We start from the raw sequence: 19,638 nt of genomic DNA, 5'->3' as shown, positions 1-19,638 counted from the left end.
GTGTCCCGTATCTTTTCATTAATATTTCAGAGAGTGAAAGAAGATAAAATTTTGAATTGAAAGTTCCTTCACAAGTTTTGGCTCAGATCATTATTCATCGAGTTATTGACGATTAAAGTTGATCAATTAGAGAACACGTAGCCAGAATATGCAGAAGCGTAGCATGCCATGGAACTTCTCACGCTTGCTACGCATTCTCTCGATTGAAAATGTATTTTAATTTTTTATATTAATTAATAAGTAAATCAATAAATTAATAAAAGGGTGGATAAATAAATAAATAAATAAATAAATAAATAAATAAAATAAAATCTAATATAAAATAAAATATCTATATCCAATACAAAATAAATATCTATCTAAAATGAAATAAAATAAATTAATAAGGCTTTGATTTCTATGTTATCAACGTCAAACGTCTGTTTTCGCGCTCAGACCAACAGTTCACATGATGTTATTCACGCATTCGATTTATATCGTTAAATCGATGATTAGATGTACAATCGATAATTTTATCATACGATAAAAAACTGGTTCAACTACTATGATTCACTCTGTATATATTGAGAGTGTGCATTAATTTTAAAGGATTTTCAAGAAATGACGTAACTAGTACTATCGCATTGAACCATATTGTTGTTACCTTTATGTTCAGAGCACCATCATGTAGCTTTAGTTTTCAGTATATGTCATTTTGTCGAAATGTAAACAATATTGTTTTTTTGAGTATTGAATATGTCGAATTTTGTGCCAATAAAACGCAATTTGCGGGAAGCTTTGCTTTTTTGCTTCCATTTGAAGAAAAGTGTTACTGAAAGTCAACGAATACTGTCGGAAGCTCATAGTGATTATACTCCATCGATTTCAATACGTGAGTACTGATTTTGACACTATAAAAAAGGTGATTTTGACACGGAAGACAAGGAACGTCCAGGCCAAAAAAGTTTGAAGATGAGGAAGTGGAAACTTTACTCGATCAAGACCCGAGTCAAACACAAGAAGAATTTGCAGAATCATTAAATGTTGATCGATTAGCAATTTCCAGATGTTTGAAGGCCATTGGAATGATTCAAAAGCAAGGCAATTGGATGCCGTACGAGTTGAAATCGAGAAACGTCGAAAGGTGCAAAATGATCTGTGAATTGTTGCTTCAAAGACACAGAAGAAAAAGTTTTTTGCATCGTATCATGACGGGTGATGAAAAATGGATACGCTACGATAATGCATCCGAAGTGCAAAAAATCATGATGCAAGCCAGGTAAACCATCAACATCGACGGCAAAGCCGAATATTCATGGCGCCAAGCTCATACTCTGTATTTGATGGGTGTAGTGTATTATGAGTTACTCCAAACTAACGAAACTATCAGTGGCGAACGCTACCAACAACAATTGATGCAATTGAGCCGAGCAAAAACGACCAGATTACGTGAAAATACACGACAAAATGATTTTTCAACATGACAACGCTCGACCACATGTTCCGAAACCGGTCAAGGAAACATTAGAAGCGCTTAACTGGGATATTCTATCACACCCACCAGATATTACTCCTTCCAATTACCAGCTATCGATCGATGACTTATGGCCTGTCTGAGCAGCGCTTCCATTCTTATGAAGATACCAAAAAATGAGTCGATTCGTGGATAACCTCAAAATGTGTCGTTCTTTCGACGTTGAATTCACCTATTACCAGAAAGATGGGAGAAAATAGTAGCTAGCGATGGACAATATTTTGAATGATCAATTTGTAACCATTTTTTCACAATAAAGTCGTTATTTTTATCAAAAAATCCTTTAAAATTAATGCACACTCCCAATATACATAGGGTAAGTCATTTTAAGTGACACTGAAATATTTCGAAAAAGATACGGAATGTTTTAAACAAAAGTTGCTTAATTACTAGGGGGAAAGAAAGTGGCTTTGGTTGACGTAGAGAAGATATTCTTAAAGTCAAGCTACCTAAAATTTTTTAAATGGAAATTTTAATTTTTTATTTCATGTTCATATAGCTGACATAAAGACTTTTTCAAAACACTATAATAAAATATTTTTTCATTGAGTACCTTGCAAGTTATAGAGCTTAAAAGTTAACAGATCAATGCTGGAAGCGCTCCGTTTGATCAGATTAATATTTACCACCCGCCAAGCAATTATTATAACTGATGTCATTTTAAATCGAAAACTCTATTTTTGACTTCAGAAATAAAAAGAACAGAAAATTCTACGTTCAAATAGACTATCATAAAGTCGAATTCAGAATTTTTTTTGACCTGCTAATTTTCAAGCCGCATAACTTGTAAAGTACTCAATGAAAAAATACTTTATAGTATTGTATTTTGAAAAAGTCTTAATGTCAGCTATATAAACATGAAATAAAAAATTGGGGTTCCCATTAAAAAAATTTTAGATAACCTTGGCTTGACTTTAAAAACATCTTCTCTAGGTCAATCACGACTTTCTTTCCCCCTAGTAACTGAACAACTTTTATTTAAAATATTTTTAAAATAACTCACCCTTATGTAATACAGGGTATTTCAGAATTCGCGGACATGGATTGCATCTAAATATTATAATTATTGACGAGTTGTCTACTTATTTTACTTTCAATCGTTTTTTCAGCGATATCAATTAGAAAACATTCTCTTCTTAAATAAGTTGGATAATTTTCCAGAAAAGCTTAATCCGATTTTGATGAAATTAGGCTCATTTGACGCGTTTTTGCGTAAAATGAAAGAATCTGACAAAAAAAAGTCCTGGACTGCCCTGTGGAGCGAAATATTGAGCGTTAAAATTGACCACTATTGAGGTTAGGAAATCTGTCACGTGGATAGTGGATAGTGACAGTATTGGTTCAGGGCGGCTACGCCCTGAGAGAGAGAAAGAGAAGAAAATATAATATATCCTACCCGCTTGGGGCCTAACTGCCTAGAAGTTGCAATCTAGACAGTAAAAAGACCATTCTAATAAAACTGTTCTCCCACCCCACTGTCTTCATGAGTTAGAAATATTCCAAGCGGACACTGCCTAGGCTGCAATTTCTAGGCAGTTAAGCCCCAAGTGGGTAGGATATGTTATTTATTTTTGTTCGGGGCGGCGTAGCCGCAAAGCACTAGTCTATACACTCCACTGTCTACATCACAGATTAATGATCTTATTAATAACACTTCAGTCAACTTTAACGCTCAATACCTCAATTCGCAAAGCAGTCCCGGACTTTTTTCTGTCAGATTCTTTTCATTTATGCAAAAACGTATCGAATGAGCCTAATTTCATCGAAATCGAAGGTGAGTAAGCTCTTCTGGAAGATTACCATAAGTTGTATTCAAAATAGTGATATTTAGATAGCATGCACAATTTTTATAAAATTTTTAGCAAAATAATAATGAGTATACTCATACGCCAGGCCGCGCCGTGTATGTGCGCCGTCCATGATCCATGCCTAACGTGGAGCACCCATTCATTAACTTAAGGCTCCTGACTAGTCGCGGCGGCCATGTTGGAATCGTGACGTGAAGCGAGGAATGACACGTTAGTTTATGTTATGTGCCATTTTTAAATAAAGACAATTTGTATGAAACAAAATGACAAGATCACTTTCAAATACTTGTAAAAATCGAAAACTGTCCTTTTCTCCCTTGACAGTCAGTAAATAGTCGTAAAAAGCACGTGAGCCTATATTCGGGCAGAAACACATAGTCCGACAGCTGTTGAAACAAGTAAAATATATGCTTTTACATATAAAATTCCAAGATAACTTTAGTTTTCATCGATAATTACGACTTTGATAAATACGAGACAAGTCACATTTTCACAATTAAGCAAATAATAAAAAAAAAATGGCGCGCAACATAAATTTCGTCGACAAAACGTCATTTTTCCTTATAAGTTTGGCCATTTATCGTGGAGTGGCGCTGTAACACAAGCACACATACATGCTCGCCTGCGGCGCGCCGAGAGTAAACGAGACAGCGAGTCTCACACTAATCGTTTGTTTCAAGCGACAGAAAATTTTCTCGGCAATCTCGGCCGCTCGGTGGCCCTAGACATCAATAAGGGACGGGGAGCATACTAAATAACATATAAGTTTTTAATAAATTATAGTAATAGTGTATCCCTCCCTTTAATTCAGAATAGTATAAATCATATTAAAACGCAATACTTTACGAGATATTTAATTGTTTATGATTTTTCACGTGTGTTATATAGTAAACCTTTCCCTCATAAACTCGAATAGCAAGAATAGTTCAATAGAAGTAGAATTTTACCAGAAAAAGATTATAAACCAGCATTTCTTTTCACGAAAGTCTCAAAAGGCCATCGGAAAAGAAATGCGTATGTTTGCGACTCGAGACTTGTGAAGAAAATATGCAGACAAAATCGAATAGTTGTAAAAAGCATGTTTTTCATTTAAAACAAAAGATATTGATTGTATGACAAAAAAAATCGATATAAAAAATGTAGATATTCGAAAGAACTACAAAATGAGACATGGAACATTAAAATCGATCTATTAATTTAGTAAAAAAAAAATAAAAAACCGAAAAAAGCCTTTTTTTCACTCGCTTTCTGTTTATTGAGATTTAAACGCAAAAAAAAAAATTTGAAATTCTCGTAAAATGTAGCTCTCGTAATGACGAACAAATCTAGCCGTGAACAAGCATGAAATGTTCATTAGTTTTTGCAAAAAGCCATTTGATTGTGTAAAAACCTGTCATAACAATTTACAGGGGTGATTTTTCTTCTTCAAGAATTGCATTATCATGTACATTTAATAACAAAACGATTTTTTGCAGTTAAACTATTATAAAACGCCTCTTTAAAAAGTGAATATTTTTTTCTGTATAAAAAAGTGGAAATAATTTCATTAATATGCATTATATCAAATAGCCGTGTAGCATTCTACATCTGACATTTTTCTACAAATTTTAAAAAAAAAGATTACCCTCCGCCGATTATTAGGAGCCGAGATAACAATTTTTTTTTTAAATCACTGTAGCTTTAATTTTAGGATTAAGAGTTCCGCCTGGTATCAATTTGTCAAGGAAGAATTGAATTTGCTGTTGAAAAATTCTCGAATTTTTTGCTGCCAAAATTGTTTAAAACCATTGGAAAGTTGAAGAACGCAAGCGAAGCAGTGCGCCAGGCGGAGTGAGGGAAGCCGGCGCGCAGTCAAGTAGGGAAGATCAGTCGGCGATTCGCGCGTATTTGATTTTGTGCGTTAAAATTTGCTAAATTTACATTTTCTCAGCAATAAATTGACGTGAAACCTGATTTTTTAAATCTGAAGTAGCTCGACGAGATATAAATAAATAGTTTAATCAAATATTTCGCAAAATAATTGTAACTATAAAATTTTTAGTTTTTTGTTTCTTAAATTTTTATTTTTTCAGTTTATTACTAAAAAATCACGTTTGAGTGTGGAGTGCATGTCTGATTAACAAATTTAAGTCACATTAGCTATGTTTCTTTATTTAATATACTGTAAAAAGTGTCCAATTGGACAGTTAAATGTACGGAATTATCAGTACAAAATTGTTTCTAACATTTGACAAATTATTTATTACTTGTTTACATATGTCATATTTGCATTTGCCATTAAATTTACAAAAACAATTTTGTATATTTAAAACAATTTTGTAAATTTATAAAAACATTTTTGTACATTTTTCCGTACATTTAATTGTCCAATTGAACACTTTTTACAGCATATTAAATAAAGAAACATAGCTAATATGACTTAAATTTGTTAATTAAACATGCACTCCATATTCAAACGTGATTTTTTAGTGATAAACCGAACAAATAAAAATTCAAGAAAGAAAAAATTTTCTAAACTAAAAATTTCATGGTTAGAATTCGAGATTTTTTTAACAGCAAATTAAATTCTTTCTTAACAAATTAGTGCCAGACGGAACTCTTTAATCTTAAAAACTAGAGCGACAGTGAATTTTTGAAAAAAATTGTTATCTCGGCTCCTAATAATCGGAATATAATCTTTTTTTTTTTTAAATTCGTAGAAAAATATCAGATGTAGAATGCTTCATACGGCTATTTGATATGATGCATATTAACGTAATTATTCCAATTTTTTTATATGGGGAAAGATACCCACTTTTTGAAGTCATTTTATAATAGTTTAATTCAAAAAATCATTTTGTTATTAAGTGTATGGGATAGTGCAACTCTCGAAGAAGAAAAATCACCCCTGTAAATTGCTGTGCAACTACTCAAAGATGAGGAAATTAAGTTTTCTGCAGACAGGTTTTTAGTAAACAAATGCAAAAACTAATGACCAGGCTTGTTCAGGGCTAAACTTGTTCGTTATTACGAGGGCTACATTTTATGAGATTTTCAAAGTTTTGCGTTTAAATCTCAATGAACAGAGAGCGACTGAAAAAAAAGGCCTTTTTCGGTTTATTTTTTTTCTACTGATAGATCGATTTTAATATTTCACATCTCATTTTGTAGGTTTTCAAATACCTACATTTTTTATATCGAATTTTTTTCCAATCAATATCTTTCGTTTTATAAGCAAAAAACAACATTTTTTGCAATTATTCAATTTTTTTTCGCATATTTTCACAAGTCTCAAGTCGCAAACATATGCATTTCTTTTCTGATGGCCTTTCTTGTAAAGAGAGAATTATTTATAATTTTTTTCCGGTAAAATTCTACTTCTACTGAACTATTCTTGCTACTCGAATTTATGAAGGAGAGGTATACTACAATATATAACGCGTATGAAAAATCGTAAACAATTAAATATCTCGTAAACTGTTGCGTTTTAACATGATTTATACTATTCTGGATTATGGGAGGGGTACACTATTACTGGTATACCAGTACTACAATTTAAAACTTATGTTATTAAGAATGCCCCCTGCCCCTTATTGATGCCTAAGGCCGCCGAGCAGCCGAGATTGCCAAGAAAGCATTTTCTGTCGCTTGAAACAAGCAACTAGTGTGAGAAGGAGCTCGCTGTCTCGTTCACTCTCGGCGCGCCGCAGGCGAGCACACGGACATGGGCTCGTGCTTAAAGCTTATAATCAGTAAACGAATTGCCTAATCACGGTAGAGACCGTAAGGCCAATAGCAAATCCAATCTTATGATTTTCTTACTGCTTACATGTTGCGACGTTACGTTTGTGTCATGGACTTAAGTGTGTGGCTATCGATTTCGCCAGACTGCCATTCTATATTGTCAACGCAGAGTTCTTGGCCGAGCAGTCAGGAACCTTAAAATTGCTTTCATTTAAAAAATACTGTTAGAACGCAATTTAGAACGAAAAAATTGATTCTTTTGGCACGTACAATCACGCTGTGTAATCCGTATCCGTAAATTCTGAAACATCCTGTATATGCATACATATATATATATATATATATATATATAATATTTATATATATGTATATGTATATATGTATAAGATGTTAGCAATATGCTAGCAAATGTTTGTTAACTTCAGCAGAATGTTATGATAGATTAATATCAACAGTATCAATAGCAACACTTAAGCTAAGTTAAGCTTTAATCTACCAGCAGAGCTTGTCATTTGATAGCAAGTTACTAATATCATAAGTTAGAACATCATAAGTTATTATTCTACAAACATTTAAATAAACTGAATTATTTAAATTATAAAAATCTATTTAGTTTCTACAATCTGCTATCATGTTTTACTATATTTCTATTCGTTAATTATATTGCTTAATTTATGGAGCGATTCTAGTCTAGAAACTTTATTTTTAGGCTATTTTCACGAATTTTTTCTGAAAAATTTGTATGGTCTATTCAAATCAGGTTGTTCCTACATATTAGTATATATTTCAAATATCTTTTAGAATTTTTTTAATTTTCCAAGAAATAAGACTTATATAACAGTTTATGAAAGATCATAAAAAAAATAAGGCACTACACGGTGATCTTCAAATTTCTCAAAATCTAAAAATAAGTAATATGATTGGAAATGAGACCGTTTATATTAAAACTTGAAATACGAAGCGCCTTACCGTCCCGAGTGTTAAGATGTAGAACTACTATATAATATACATTCATTTAAATTGAATTAATTTTTCAGAATTAAATTGCGAGCCGATGAAATTATCGGATTCACACGGGGGGATTATCAGATTGATTGTATGAATTCGATAATTTCATCAGCTCGTTAATATAAACGGTCCCATTTCCAATCATATTGTTTATAAACGCTCGCCTATACATGCATAACTCTCTATACATATCAGTTATTGCGAAGAATGTTGCTAAGGTCTCGATAGTCTAAAGGCTTAGGACGCTCGCACGGAATGCAAGAGATTCGGGGTCGACTCCCGACCGAGGCAATATTTTTCGCAATAAGTTTATTATAGTTTTTTAAGATTTGGGAAATTTTGGGGGGATTATCATTGATTGTATGAATCCGATAATTTCATCGGCTCGCAATTTAATTCTGAAAAATTAATTCAATTTAAATGAATGTATATTATATAGTTCAACATCTTAACACTCGGAACGGTAAGGCGCTTCATATTTCAAGCTAAAAATAAGTGTTTAGAAAGATTATGAACTAAAAAACAACAAAGTAAGTGTAGATATAAGAAACAAATATAATTATCATGATCTAAATAATAAATAACAGATGTTTCGAGCCCGATCGGGTCATCCTCAATGTTAAATATAAACATAATTAAAAAGAACAGATAAACTAAAATAATATACTTAAATTAAACGGGTCAACTAATAAAGTAATACAAAACAAACAGCCATCTGTAAAATCGCATCCTGTCATTATGAATCTGATAATACGTCCGCAATACTATAGCGTATATGTTAGAAGTCAAAATAAGTCCATATTGATGTCAAAGTGCGCAAAATATTCCTAAGCATCGTAAATTCAAAAATTCTCGTTAATTTCTAAAAATAGTGAGAACAATCATTACATCGACACAATATTTAAAACAAAGAAAATCAAAGCATTAAGTACAATAATACCGAATATAAAGCAGTAAAAGTCCGTCTGTAGATTAATATATATATACATTAAAACTTATAATTAGAGTTATCTTAAAATTACAAAGTTGCGGTGTTCACTGATAAAAATACCTCCATATGTTTATTAGTACGAAAATTTCTTCTTTCAAGAATGACATTGACAAAAGAATATAAAATTTAGGAGCAGTATTGCGAAAAAACGTCTTTGTCTTCTAACTGCGATACACAGAGGGAAGAAATCATTGAAAAAGTGGAGGGGTAGGAAAGTTAGAAAAGGGAAATAGGAAGAAAAAGGGGAAGAACGATTAAGAAAGGAAAAAAGGTTGTATGATAGAAAGATAAGATTCATGTAACGATTCTGATTCACTTTGCTTATTTAGACCTTGGCTTTGCTTTTTAATATGATCCATTTCAGATACCAACCTTTTTTTATACAAAAGTTCTTTATCAAGGATTTTTACATTGCTCCAATCAAAATTGTGGTTGCATTCAATGCGATGGTTCGTGATGACAGATAGAGAGCCCGTATTTTTATGTCTAGCTTATTATGTTCTTGCAATCTAGTCTTTAATTTTCTTTTCGTGTAACACATAATTAACCTCGCAATCCTCATAAAAAAAATTGTAAACTCCTTTTTGTGTACCCCTTAATGTGATAAAACGATAATCTAATTGATTTCTACCTCTTTTTATATACTTATTTAACGTGTTCGAAATTGAATAAGCTAACTTACAATTCATTTTTAAGGCGATAAGTTTAAAACTTTCAGAAACTGATTTAACATAAGGTATGGTGAAATATTTGTCCGCAGCTATCTCTCTTTTAGGAAAATAAGAAATATGGGAGTTTTTGTATTTACAAATGTAAAAAAGGAGTCTGTTATTAATCGTGGCGAATATGAAATAAAGAGGATAGCCATTCTCCAAAAACGTGTGAACAGCATCTATAAGATTACGCGCATGAAATTTTGGATGGAACAATAATAAGATTCTGTCTATTGCACATATAATAACGCCCCTTCTGTGACATAAAGGATGGTGGGAATAAAAGTTGAAAAATCTCCCCGAACAAATAGGTTTCTGAAATCTATTAAACACAATTCTATTATCCTCGACAATTATAGTCGTGTCTAAAAAGGATTCCCTGGTTTATGTATTTTAGGTAAACCATACGCTCTGTCAAAATTGCTGTCAGTAGTGTTCAACCGTCTGTATAAAGTGTTATTTATATAACCCCTATTCTTCCATCTGATAAGAATGCTGAGAATTTACTGAGGATCGAAGTGGAATTACTTCTCGTGAACTTTATGACGTTATTTGGGCGGCTGATATATTATTTTCAATATTTTTTATAAATTCATCTTATAAAGTCATTCTTCCTCTTTTTCTTCTTGTTTCCCTTTCTTAACTTTTTCCTACCTCCCATTTTTTCAATGATTTCTTCACTCTGTGTAACGTAGTCAGAAGACAAAGACGTTTCTTCGCAATACTGCTTCCAAATTTTATATTCTTTTGCCAACATCATTCTTAGTAGAAGAAATTTTTGTACTAATAAACATATGGAGGTATTTTTATCAGTGGACACCGCAACTTTATAATTTTAAGATAACTCTAATTATAAGTTTTAATGTATATATATATTAATCTACAGACGGACTTTTATTGCTTTATATTCGGTATTATTGTACTTAATGCTTTGGTTTTCTTTGCTTTAGATATTATGTCGATGAAACGATTGTTCTCACTATTTTTAGAAATTTTAACAAGAATTTTTGAATTTACGATGCTTAGGAATATTTTGCGCACTTTGACATCAATATGGACTTATTTTGACTTCTAACATATACGCTATAGTGTGTGGACGTATTATAAGATTCATAATGACAGGATGCGATTTTACAGATGGCTGTTTGTTTTGTATTACTTTATTAGTTGACCCGTTTAATTTAAGTATATTATTTTAGTTTATCTGTTCTTTTTAATTATGTTTATATTTAACATTGAAGATGACCCGATCGGACTCGAAATGTTTGTTATTTGTTATTTAGATCATAATAATTATACTAGTTTCTTATATCTACACATTTACTTTGTTGTTTTTTGATTCATAGCCTTTCTAAACACTTATTTTTCATTTTGAACCATGTTATATGATGCATTCTCAAAATCTGATCAATCGCGCCCAAATTTTGCGCACATCTTTCGCGCATATATAGTTCTCGTCTGAATTATAATAAAGTCAAAATGTTTATTTTTATTTATTTTACAGTACTTTAAAGATAAAAGAATTCGAAAAAATCGGAAAATAATTTTCAAAATGACACCATTTTTTTTTCTAATATTTTTTTTATCATAGATCATACAATAGCCAAATTCATATGCTTTAAGAATCTCTTTGGTTTTTCATTTCGAACGAGCAGAACAGCCGCAATCATGGTCACTGTGTAGCGCCTTATTTTTTTTATAATCTTACATAAACTATTTCATAAGGCTTATTTCTTGGAAAATAACAATTAAAAAATTCTAAAAAATACTTGAAATATGTACTAATACGAGGTCTGGCTATTAAATAACGAGACTGTTTATGAAAAAGAGTTTTATTTTAAAAATTATTCTACAATTGAATGCTCCCCTTCAATGTACTCCCCTCCCCTCGCCACACACCGTTCCATTTGTTTTTTCCATTGGTCAAAGCAATGCTGGAAGTCTTCTTTTGAAAGAGCATTTAGGAGCTCCGCCGATTTTCGCTTCACCTTTTCCATCGACTCGAACCGGGTTCCTTTTAAGGCAGACTTGATCTTCGGAAACAGGAAAAAGTCACAGGGTGCTAAATCAGGCGAGTACGGCGCGTGTTCGAGCACTGGAGTGCCTCTAGCGGCTAAATAACGCTTCACAGACAGCGCGTTATGGGCAGGTGCGTTGTCCTAGTGCAAGATCCACGACTTGTTTTTCCACAACTCCGGCCGTTTCTTACGAACTCGCTCTCGCAGTGTTGCCAAAACTGTCAAATAGTAAGTTTGGTTTACAGTTTGACCCTCTGGAACCCATTCAGTCATCACGATGCCGTTGATGTCGAAAAAAACGATTAGCATGGCTTTAAATTTTGATTTCGACATCCTTGCTTTTTTCATTCTTGGCGATGCAGGAGTTTTCCAGTGCATGGATTGCCGCTTAGTTTCAACATCGTATTGGAATATCCAGGTTTCATCGCAAGTGATGATGTTTTCCATCAATTCAGGCTCTTCATCTAACCTCTCAAGAAAATCTGAGCAGATCTGTTGACGGACGAGCTTTTGGTCAGGGGTCAAATTTTTTGGGACCAACTTCGCACAGACTTTCTTCATGTTTAATTCGTCATGTAAAATTTTTCTGACAGTTTCTTTATCGGCGTTTACAGTCTCAGCAATCATCCGAATGCTCATACGACGATCTCCGCGCACAATTTCATTGATTTTGGTCACTGTTTGCGGAGTTGAAACAGAGACAGGTCGACCTGGACGTTGGTCATCTTCGGTGCTCTCTCGGCCTTCAGAAAACCGTTTATACCATTCGAAAACACGCGCACGAGATAGAGAATTCTCACCATAGGCCTCTTTCAACAACTTATAGCACTCAGTCGGAGTTTTTTTTAATTTAACGAGAAATTTCACATTGATCCGTTGCTCGTGTTTTTCGTCACACATTGTTATCGGCACGAGAAAAAAACAAGTTCGTTTCTAATCTCTATAGAAAAAATACTACTACTGCGACAAAAACGTGTTTTCGTATTGGAATAGTAGACACTTCCAGCTATCCAACGCTGCATTCTTTTCCCACCCTACCCCTCTAGGACGCCTTCTACGCGCGCAGTCTCGTTATTTAATAGCCAGACCTCGTATGTAGGAACAATCCTGATTTAAATAGATCTTACAAATTTTTCGAAAAAAATTCGTAAATATAGTCTAAAAATCAAGCTTCTAAACCAGAATCCCCCCTTATAATATGATTTACAGTAAAAATAGATACAATAAAAAATCTGTTTCATAAACTAACTTTTAAACAATAATACAATTACATATACAAAAATACAATTCTCCCCTTCCCCCCATATACAGGGTGTCCTAAAATAATTACCAAATATTCTTGGGCAAGTAGAGCAAGCTAAACTGAGTCGAAAAATCTTCTTCCATTTTACAATTTTCGCAATAGTTAACAAGATATTAATTACTAAAAATTGCCCAAAAATTGGTCTTCAATAATTTTTTACTCAAATACTATCAACTTTACAGAAAAACCGCAACAGACAAAATGTTTTATTTTCTTCTCCTAGAACTCTAAGAATTTTTTAAGAATTTTTTATCAACTTTTCAGTACTGCATTTTCTTATTTTTACCAACATGCGAAAATACGGTATTAAAAAATAATAATAAATTATGTCAAAAATTAATTGTAACTATTTCTTTAATAAGAAATATTAATTAGAACTAACCTCCATTTATCTGGTTTTTTAATCTTGTACACTTCTTCTGCAATCTGCACTGTATTTATACTCTAGTTAATTATACATTTATATGAGTACTAACTAGTAGCTTTCTATTGAGTTGTCTTAATTTTGGTAATATGTGTAAACATATATACAAGGGAGGATCAAATATATACGAGAATTTTTGTTATTATTTATTGGACGAGAATAAAAATAAAAAAAAAAACAAATTATTTTTCTATATAGTTCCCTGCTACATTAATATATTTTTGCCAGCAGATAGGCAGTTTAGCAATCCCATTTTCATTAAAAGTAGGTTGTGTCTGCAGTCAATTGCGGACGAATTTCTACTACTTTTTATAAAAACAGGATCGCCAAACTTTATATTTGATCCACTCTCGTCGACGCCTAAGTAGAAGGTGCTATATCAAAACCAACATAAAGTAAAATCTCTATTAAGAAATAAATAAAAAGCAGTCTATTTCACGAGGCATGAAGATCGGTCTATGTCGGAACGCACACGAAGTACGGTTTATATCGAGAAAATAAAAACGGTTCAAGTCGCATGAAATTAAAGAAGGGTCTATATAGCGCAATATTAACTATTCATAAATTACAAATTTAATTATGGAAAATTAAATAATGTATGAATAAATAAGTACGAGAAACAGGATTAAAAATCAAGACGATTCCCGTTCTCAATCATATCATTATAAAATTGATGAGAAAAAAAAATATCTATTGCCTTATATAATCTTCTTTAATTGCATGCGACTTGAATTTCATGCGTTCTTCTTATTTTCTCGATATAAAACGTACTTCGTATGCGTTCCGACATAGACCGATCTTCACGCCTTATGCGGAATAGACTTTTTCATTCATTTTTTGACATAAATCTTTCTTCATGGTTTTTTTTATGTAGCATCTTCTACGGCTCAGGCGTCGATATATAATATATGTGTATTTAATTAATCATTTTGATGTATATTGTGTCAATTTAGTGCATCATTTTTTTAAATAAATTGCTGAAATTAAAATAATTTAATAGAAAGTTACTATATATACGTAAAATATATGGTAATCATATAGTTTAACACCTTGCAGCGCAAAAATCAATAAAATTAGGCTTATTCGATACATTTTTGCACGAAACAAATAAATCTGGCAGAAATAAGCATCCCTCTACCTCAAAAACTGAGATATTAATCGTTAAAATTTATAGTTATTCAGGTTAGGAAAACTTCCACAGCATGGAAAGGATCTCTTCTTATTATTTAGATGGCTCCTGTCTCCAGTGTTGAGAGGAGACGATACAACCAGATCACGTCTGAAATAATGGAAGGAATAAATGGTATGCAGTTTGGCCAAATCACGCCTTTTGACCTAACCTACTGTTGTTCCGCGTTGTCTCTCAGTGAGTGACTATGAAACGCGAAACATGGGACGGTATTCATAATCCATTTTTATTTTAAAACCATCTTAAATATAATGTCTTAAGATAATAATACAGTCCTCAGATTGACTTACGACATCTTAAGATTGACTTAAGACAATCTTAAATGTAAGAATTGACTATGAATACCGACCTGTTTCACGTGTCGTGAAGTTGGTACTGAATCTTTTCTTGCTCGAGTAAAGACTGTATTAACATCTTAAGACATTATATTTAAGATGGTTTTAAAATAAAAACAGACTGTGGACGATACTCATAATCCGTTCTTATTTCAAGACTGTCTTAAGTAATGTCTTAAGATGCTAATAGCATATAATAAGCAAATAATAAGATGGCCCTCTGATTAATTCGTGACTTCTTAATGTACTTAAGATGGTCTTAAATATAAGATCTGATTATGAATACCGGCCTATAAATACTGCCCCATGTTTCGCGTTTCAGTTATAAGCCTTACAGAACGAGAAGCAGAGAAATAACAGAGAGCGCTAATTTTAGAGAGATGTTTGCAAACTGAGCACACCATGTAATCTTTCCATCATGCTACCATGTAACTATGTGAGCATACGCTATAGTTGCATTTTTAGCTTTTATAGCACATACGCATGCATTTTACGTATTTCTCACTGTTTTAGGTATATGTCTACTTTAAGAACACAATTTTATATCTTGAAACATAAATTCTGTTTTAAAAACAAATTGTCTGTTGTAAAAACAAAAATCGCATAAGTAAATAATTTGTTTTTAAAGCAGAGAATGTTTTTAAAGCAAAGATTAAGCCTATTCTACAATATGCTTTTTGTTTTCTGTTTCTTGCTTTTTGCTATTTTTTACGATAATTATTTAGAATAACTCTTCCCCCCCCCCTCATCTCAAATCTTAATAAAAATACAATTATTCGTCGTGTTTTTACTCAAAACAAAAGAATCTGACAAGAAAAACACAGCAGTCGGCTTCGTGAATTGAATTATTAAGCGTTAAAGTTGGAGACTTTAAAAGTTAAGATATTTGTCATTCCGACTCGATACAGCTCTACGTATACGTTCTGCATTGATTACACAAATTCACTGCTTTAAAAACATATTTACTGCTTTAAAAACACAAATTCACTGCTTAAGGTTGATATTACATTTGTCATATGACAAAAATTTTGGGTTTATTGATTGGCTATAGGATAGAGAAATCCAACAACTTCTCTTTCTTGCAGCCAATCAATAGGCTTGAAATGATTTGTTGTACAATTGTAATATTAGGCTTAAAAACAAATTCACTACTTTAAAAACACAAATTTACTGCTTTAAAAACAAAAATTCACTGCTTTAAGCATACAAATTCTTTGCAGTCAATTTTTGTTTATGAAGCAGAGAATTTGTTTTTTTAACGCAATAAATGTGTTTCTAAAACAGTGAATTTATGTAATTAATGCAGAACAGCGTATACATAGCTCTATATTGAGTTGGGATGACAGATATATATCTTAATTTCTAAAGTCTCCAACTTTAACGCTTAATAACTTGATTTACGAAGCCAATCGCCGTTTTTTTGCCAGATTCTTTCGTTTTGAGTGAAAACACTTCGAATAAGTGTATTTTTATTAATATTTGAGGTGGGGGGGGGGGATGGCAAATTCTAAATAATTACTTTTTACATCTTGTCTTTTTTTTCTGCTTCTTATTAGGTTTTTTGTTTTATGTTGCTCGAGATAAAAGTTAACAAACCTCGGAAAAACCCGGAAACATGTAGCAAGAAATACAATTGTCGATAAAATGGTTGCAAAAGAGCAAAAAGCAAGAAGCAAAAAGCAAGAAACAGGAAGCAAAGAGCACATTATAGAATACGCTTTTTGTGGCCGACAATTTTATGTCTCCCCATGTAATTTTTGTTTCTTCCGAAGTTCATTAACTTTTATCTCATACGATAGAAAACGAAAAATAATATTTAAAAAAAACAAGCAATAAAAAATAACAAAATGCAAGAAAACAGTAGAATAAGTGTTTATAAAGCAGAGAATTTGTATAATTAGAGCAGAAAATATTTATTCTAGCCTCAATTACTTATTCTCACGTCCCTCTATACTATCGATGTAGCAGATTTTATAACCTAAGTAGTCGTCAACCTTGCCGATTGATACTTCGATTAATGGAGCAGAGTGATGCTTTTTTCCTGCCAGATTCTTTCACTTCATGCAAAAATGCATTGAATGAGCCCAATTTTATTAATTTTTAAGCTGCGGAGTGTTATATAATTACTAAATATATAAACTACATTCTACATGAATACTGATGCGTACATAGTACACACAGGAAAAACGACGAGAAAAGTCTTCACATATCTCTTCACTCGTACAAGCACTTATGTCATACAGAACAGATAATTATTACAAAACAAATATTAAATAATATCTGGCTTATGTAGTCGTCTCCGAAGAAGTATTCAGCATTTTTTAATCGTGACAGTAAACCATGAAAAATAGAGATCGGAAGACCAAACTAAGCTTTTAGGCCTGTATTCACAGTCACATCTTATATTCAAGCCTGTCTTAAATACAGCCTGAAGATGTCACGAACCAATCAGAGGGCCGTATTAGCGTCTAAAAACATTATTTAAAACGGTTTTGAAATAAGTATGGATTATGAATACCGCCCATAGAAAATGGCCTAGTTTCCACCGAGAGTTTAAACCGGATCAGAATGTAAAAACCAACCAACTACAGTCGAGCATTCTCTTGTCGTTCGACCGCAATAGGAAAATACTCGACTGTAGTTCTTAAAACCACAGATTTTTGCATAACACATAATGCATAGTGCATAAGTGAATCAACTAATCAGAATCTTTCCTTTCCTCCCATTCCGTGAAAAAGAAGAATTTTGATTGGTTAATTCCCTTATGCACTATGCATTATGCGTTATACAAGAATCTGTGCTGCAGCCATTCTAATCCAAATTAAAACCTCGATAAAAATTAGGCCACTGTGACCAAACTCAGATTTCTACATTAAAACCTGTGGCACACGATGCTTGTTTTTCTGTTAAATTGCTAACTAAATTAAAATCTTACCACCATATTGGCTGCGAAACTGGCACTGACAGTACCGCCACAGCCAATACGATAGCAAGATTCTAATCTAGCTATCACATTTACATTCTAATCCAGCAGGAAAACAAGTATCGTGTGTCTCCGGCTCTAAAGCAGGGAGCACAGACTCTTGCATGACGCATAAGATATAAAGCATAAGAAATTCAACTAATTAGAGTTTTTTATTTTATGGAAAGGAAGGAAACGACTTTAATTGATTTATTTTCTTATGCATTACATGTTTCTTATGCATTATGCATAACATGTTATGCGTTCTCCCCGTTTTAGTATTGGTGGGATTGGTGTTGCTCGATAGGCAGCGTTCATAAAACTTTAGATTGCGATCTATTAATAAACTACGTTTCACGCATGATGCATTATTTAAGGCCGCAGCACAAACTCTTGCAAAAGCCCTGATCTACAATAGAGTTTTAAGTCTTAAGCTGTAAGAAATTAAATAAATCATAATCAATTATTTTTCTCGAATTTGACTGGTTAATTTCTTACGGCTTAAGGCTTAAAACATCTATTATGCGGCCATTATACTTGTTAGGATACCATTGTATGAAGCGAAAAGGCGAAAACGGGGAAACATGGAAAACAAAATTAATTAAACTTTTCTGCGTTTCCGCAAGTTCTGTTGATTGGCTGTTTTTCCGCCTGTTTTGATCTTCTAATATTACATGGAACACAATTTCCACGAAAAAGCGGTACGGTACAGTGACAAATACACTTTTGTATTCATTTAAAAAAACTGTATTCACTAATTTGTTGCAATTTTTATTAATATGCTTATTTTTTCAGTTTATGTATTGAATACAAGCATTTTAATCAATAAATATAGTTAAAAATCAATAATTTATAATTTCCCGTTTACACCTTTACGGAAAGACAAAAAGCAGAAATACAGCCAATCAGAACTCTAGCTGGTAGTCTACAATTTCGGCTTTTTGTACTACTTACTACCAGTATGAATTCTGATTGGCCACTGCTTTTCCAATTTCTGCTTCTTCGTTAAGGTGTAAACGCGCTCTTATAGCATCCTTATGGTAAAATTATATCGTGCTGAAGGGCTACAGAATAGAGAATACATCATTGGTCTAATTTCCATCAAGAGTTTAAACTGAATCAGAATGTAAGAACCAACTACAGTCGAGTATTCCCCTGTTACAGTTGAACGACAGGAGAATGCTTAACTGTAGTTGTTTGGTTTTTACATTTTGATCTGGTTTAAACCTTCGGTGGAAATTAGGCCAGTGAAACAACCAAGGAGTATAGAAAATAGGAGATCGAACTAAGTGGTCAAAATCAGATTTCTGAATTGTTTTGATGGTGCTTAATAGACGACGTTCGAATCACAAAACTCCTCTTATATACGCTTACTCACACACAACTGAACACACATAATCTACAAATAGAAACATTATTCTTTGACATCATGTTCTGACAGTAACAGGAAGACGTAATTTGTCATTAAAACTGCATGAAGAATGAAGCATTTATTTAAAATTGGTATGATCTACCATGCAAAGTTCTCTACGAGAACGATATCATAGAACGAAAGCGAAATCTCGATCGAACTAATTAAGATGATCATTTTTGACCACGCTCTTTGACGGCCTTGTCCACGTAAGTTCGGCTTCCTATTCTATATATTCCA

The 19,638-nt window shown here is 32.6% G+C and overlaps 1 protein-coding gene and 1 long non-coding RNA gene across 2 annotated transcripts in view; both read right to left on the bottom strand.

Annotated features, from left to right (window-relative positions):
* LOC108749535 (nuclear factor related to kappa-B-binding protein) overlaps window positions 1-16,984 on the bottom strand; it is a gene marked incomplete at its 3' end in the record, with an annotated part of 43,396 nt that extends 26,412 nt beyond the window's left edge. The window contains exons 1-3 of the mRNA XM_018488294.1: window positions 16,958-16,984; window positions 14,640-14,780; window positions 13,460-13,508 (exon numbers count right to left, since the gene is read on the bottom strand). Coding sequence (XP_018343796.1) covers window positions 13,460-13,465 — 6 coding nt within the window. The remainder of the gene's footprint in view (window positions 1-13,459; window positions 13,509-14,639; window positions 14,781-16,957) is intronic.
* LOC108749536 lies at window positions 6,944-7,189 on the bottom strand. Its single transcript, XR_001939376.1, has 2 exons — window positions 7,160-7,189; window positions 6,944-7,035 (listed from the first exon to the last, which is right to left on the bottom strand). It is a non-coding gene; the product is annotated as an uncharacterized LOC108749536 (long non-coding RNA).
* Window positions 16,985-19,638: the final 2,654 nt, after the last annotated feature.

Source organism: Trachymyrmex septentrionalis, unplaced genomic scaffold (genome assembly GCF_001594115.1).
Source record: "Trachymyrmex septentrionalis isolate Tsep2-gDNA-1 unplaced genomic scaffold, Tsep1.0 scaffold292, whole genome shotgun sequence".
NCBI classification, from domain to species: Eukaryota; Metazoa; Arthropoda; class Insecta; order Hymenoptera; family Formicidae; genus Trachymyrmex; species Trachymyrmex septentrionalis.
Note: the sequence above shows the minus strand (reverse complement) of the source record. Positions and strands in the feature narration are given on the sequence as shown.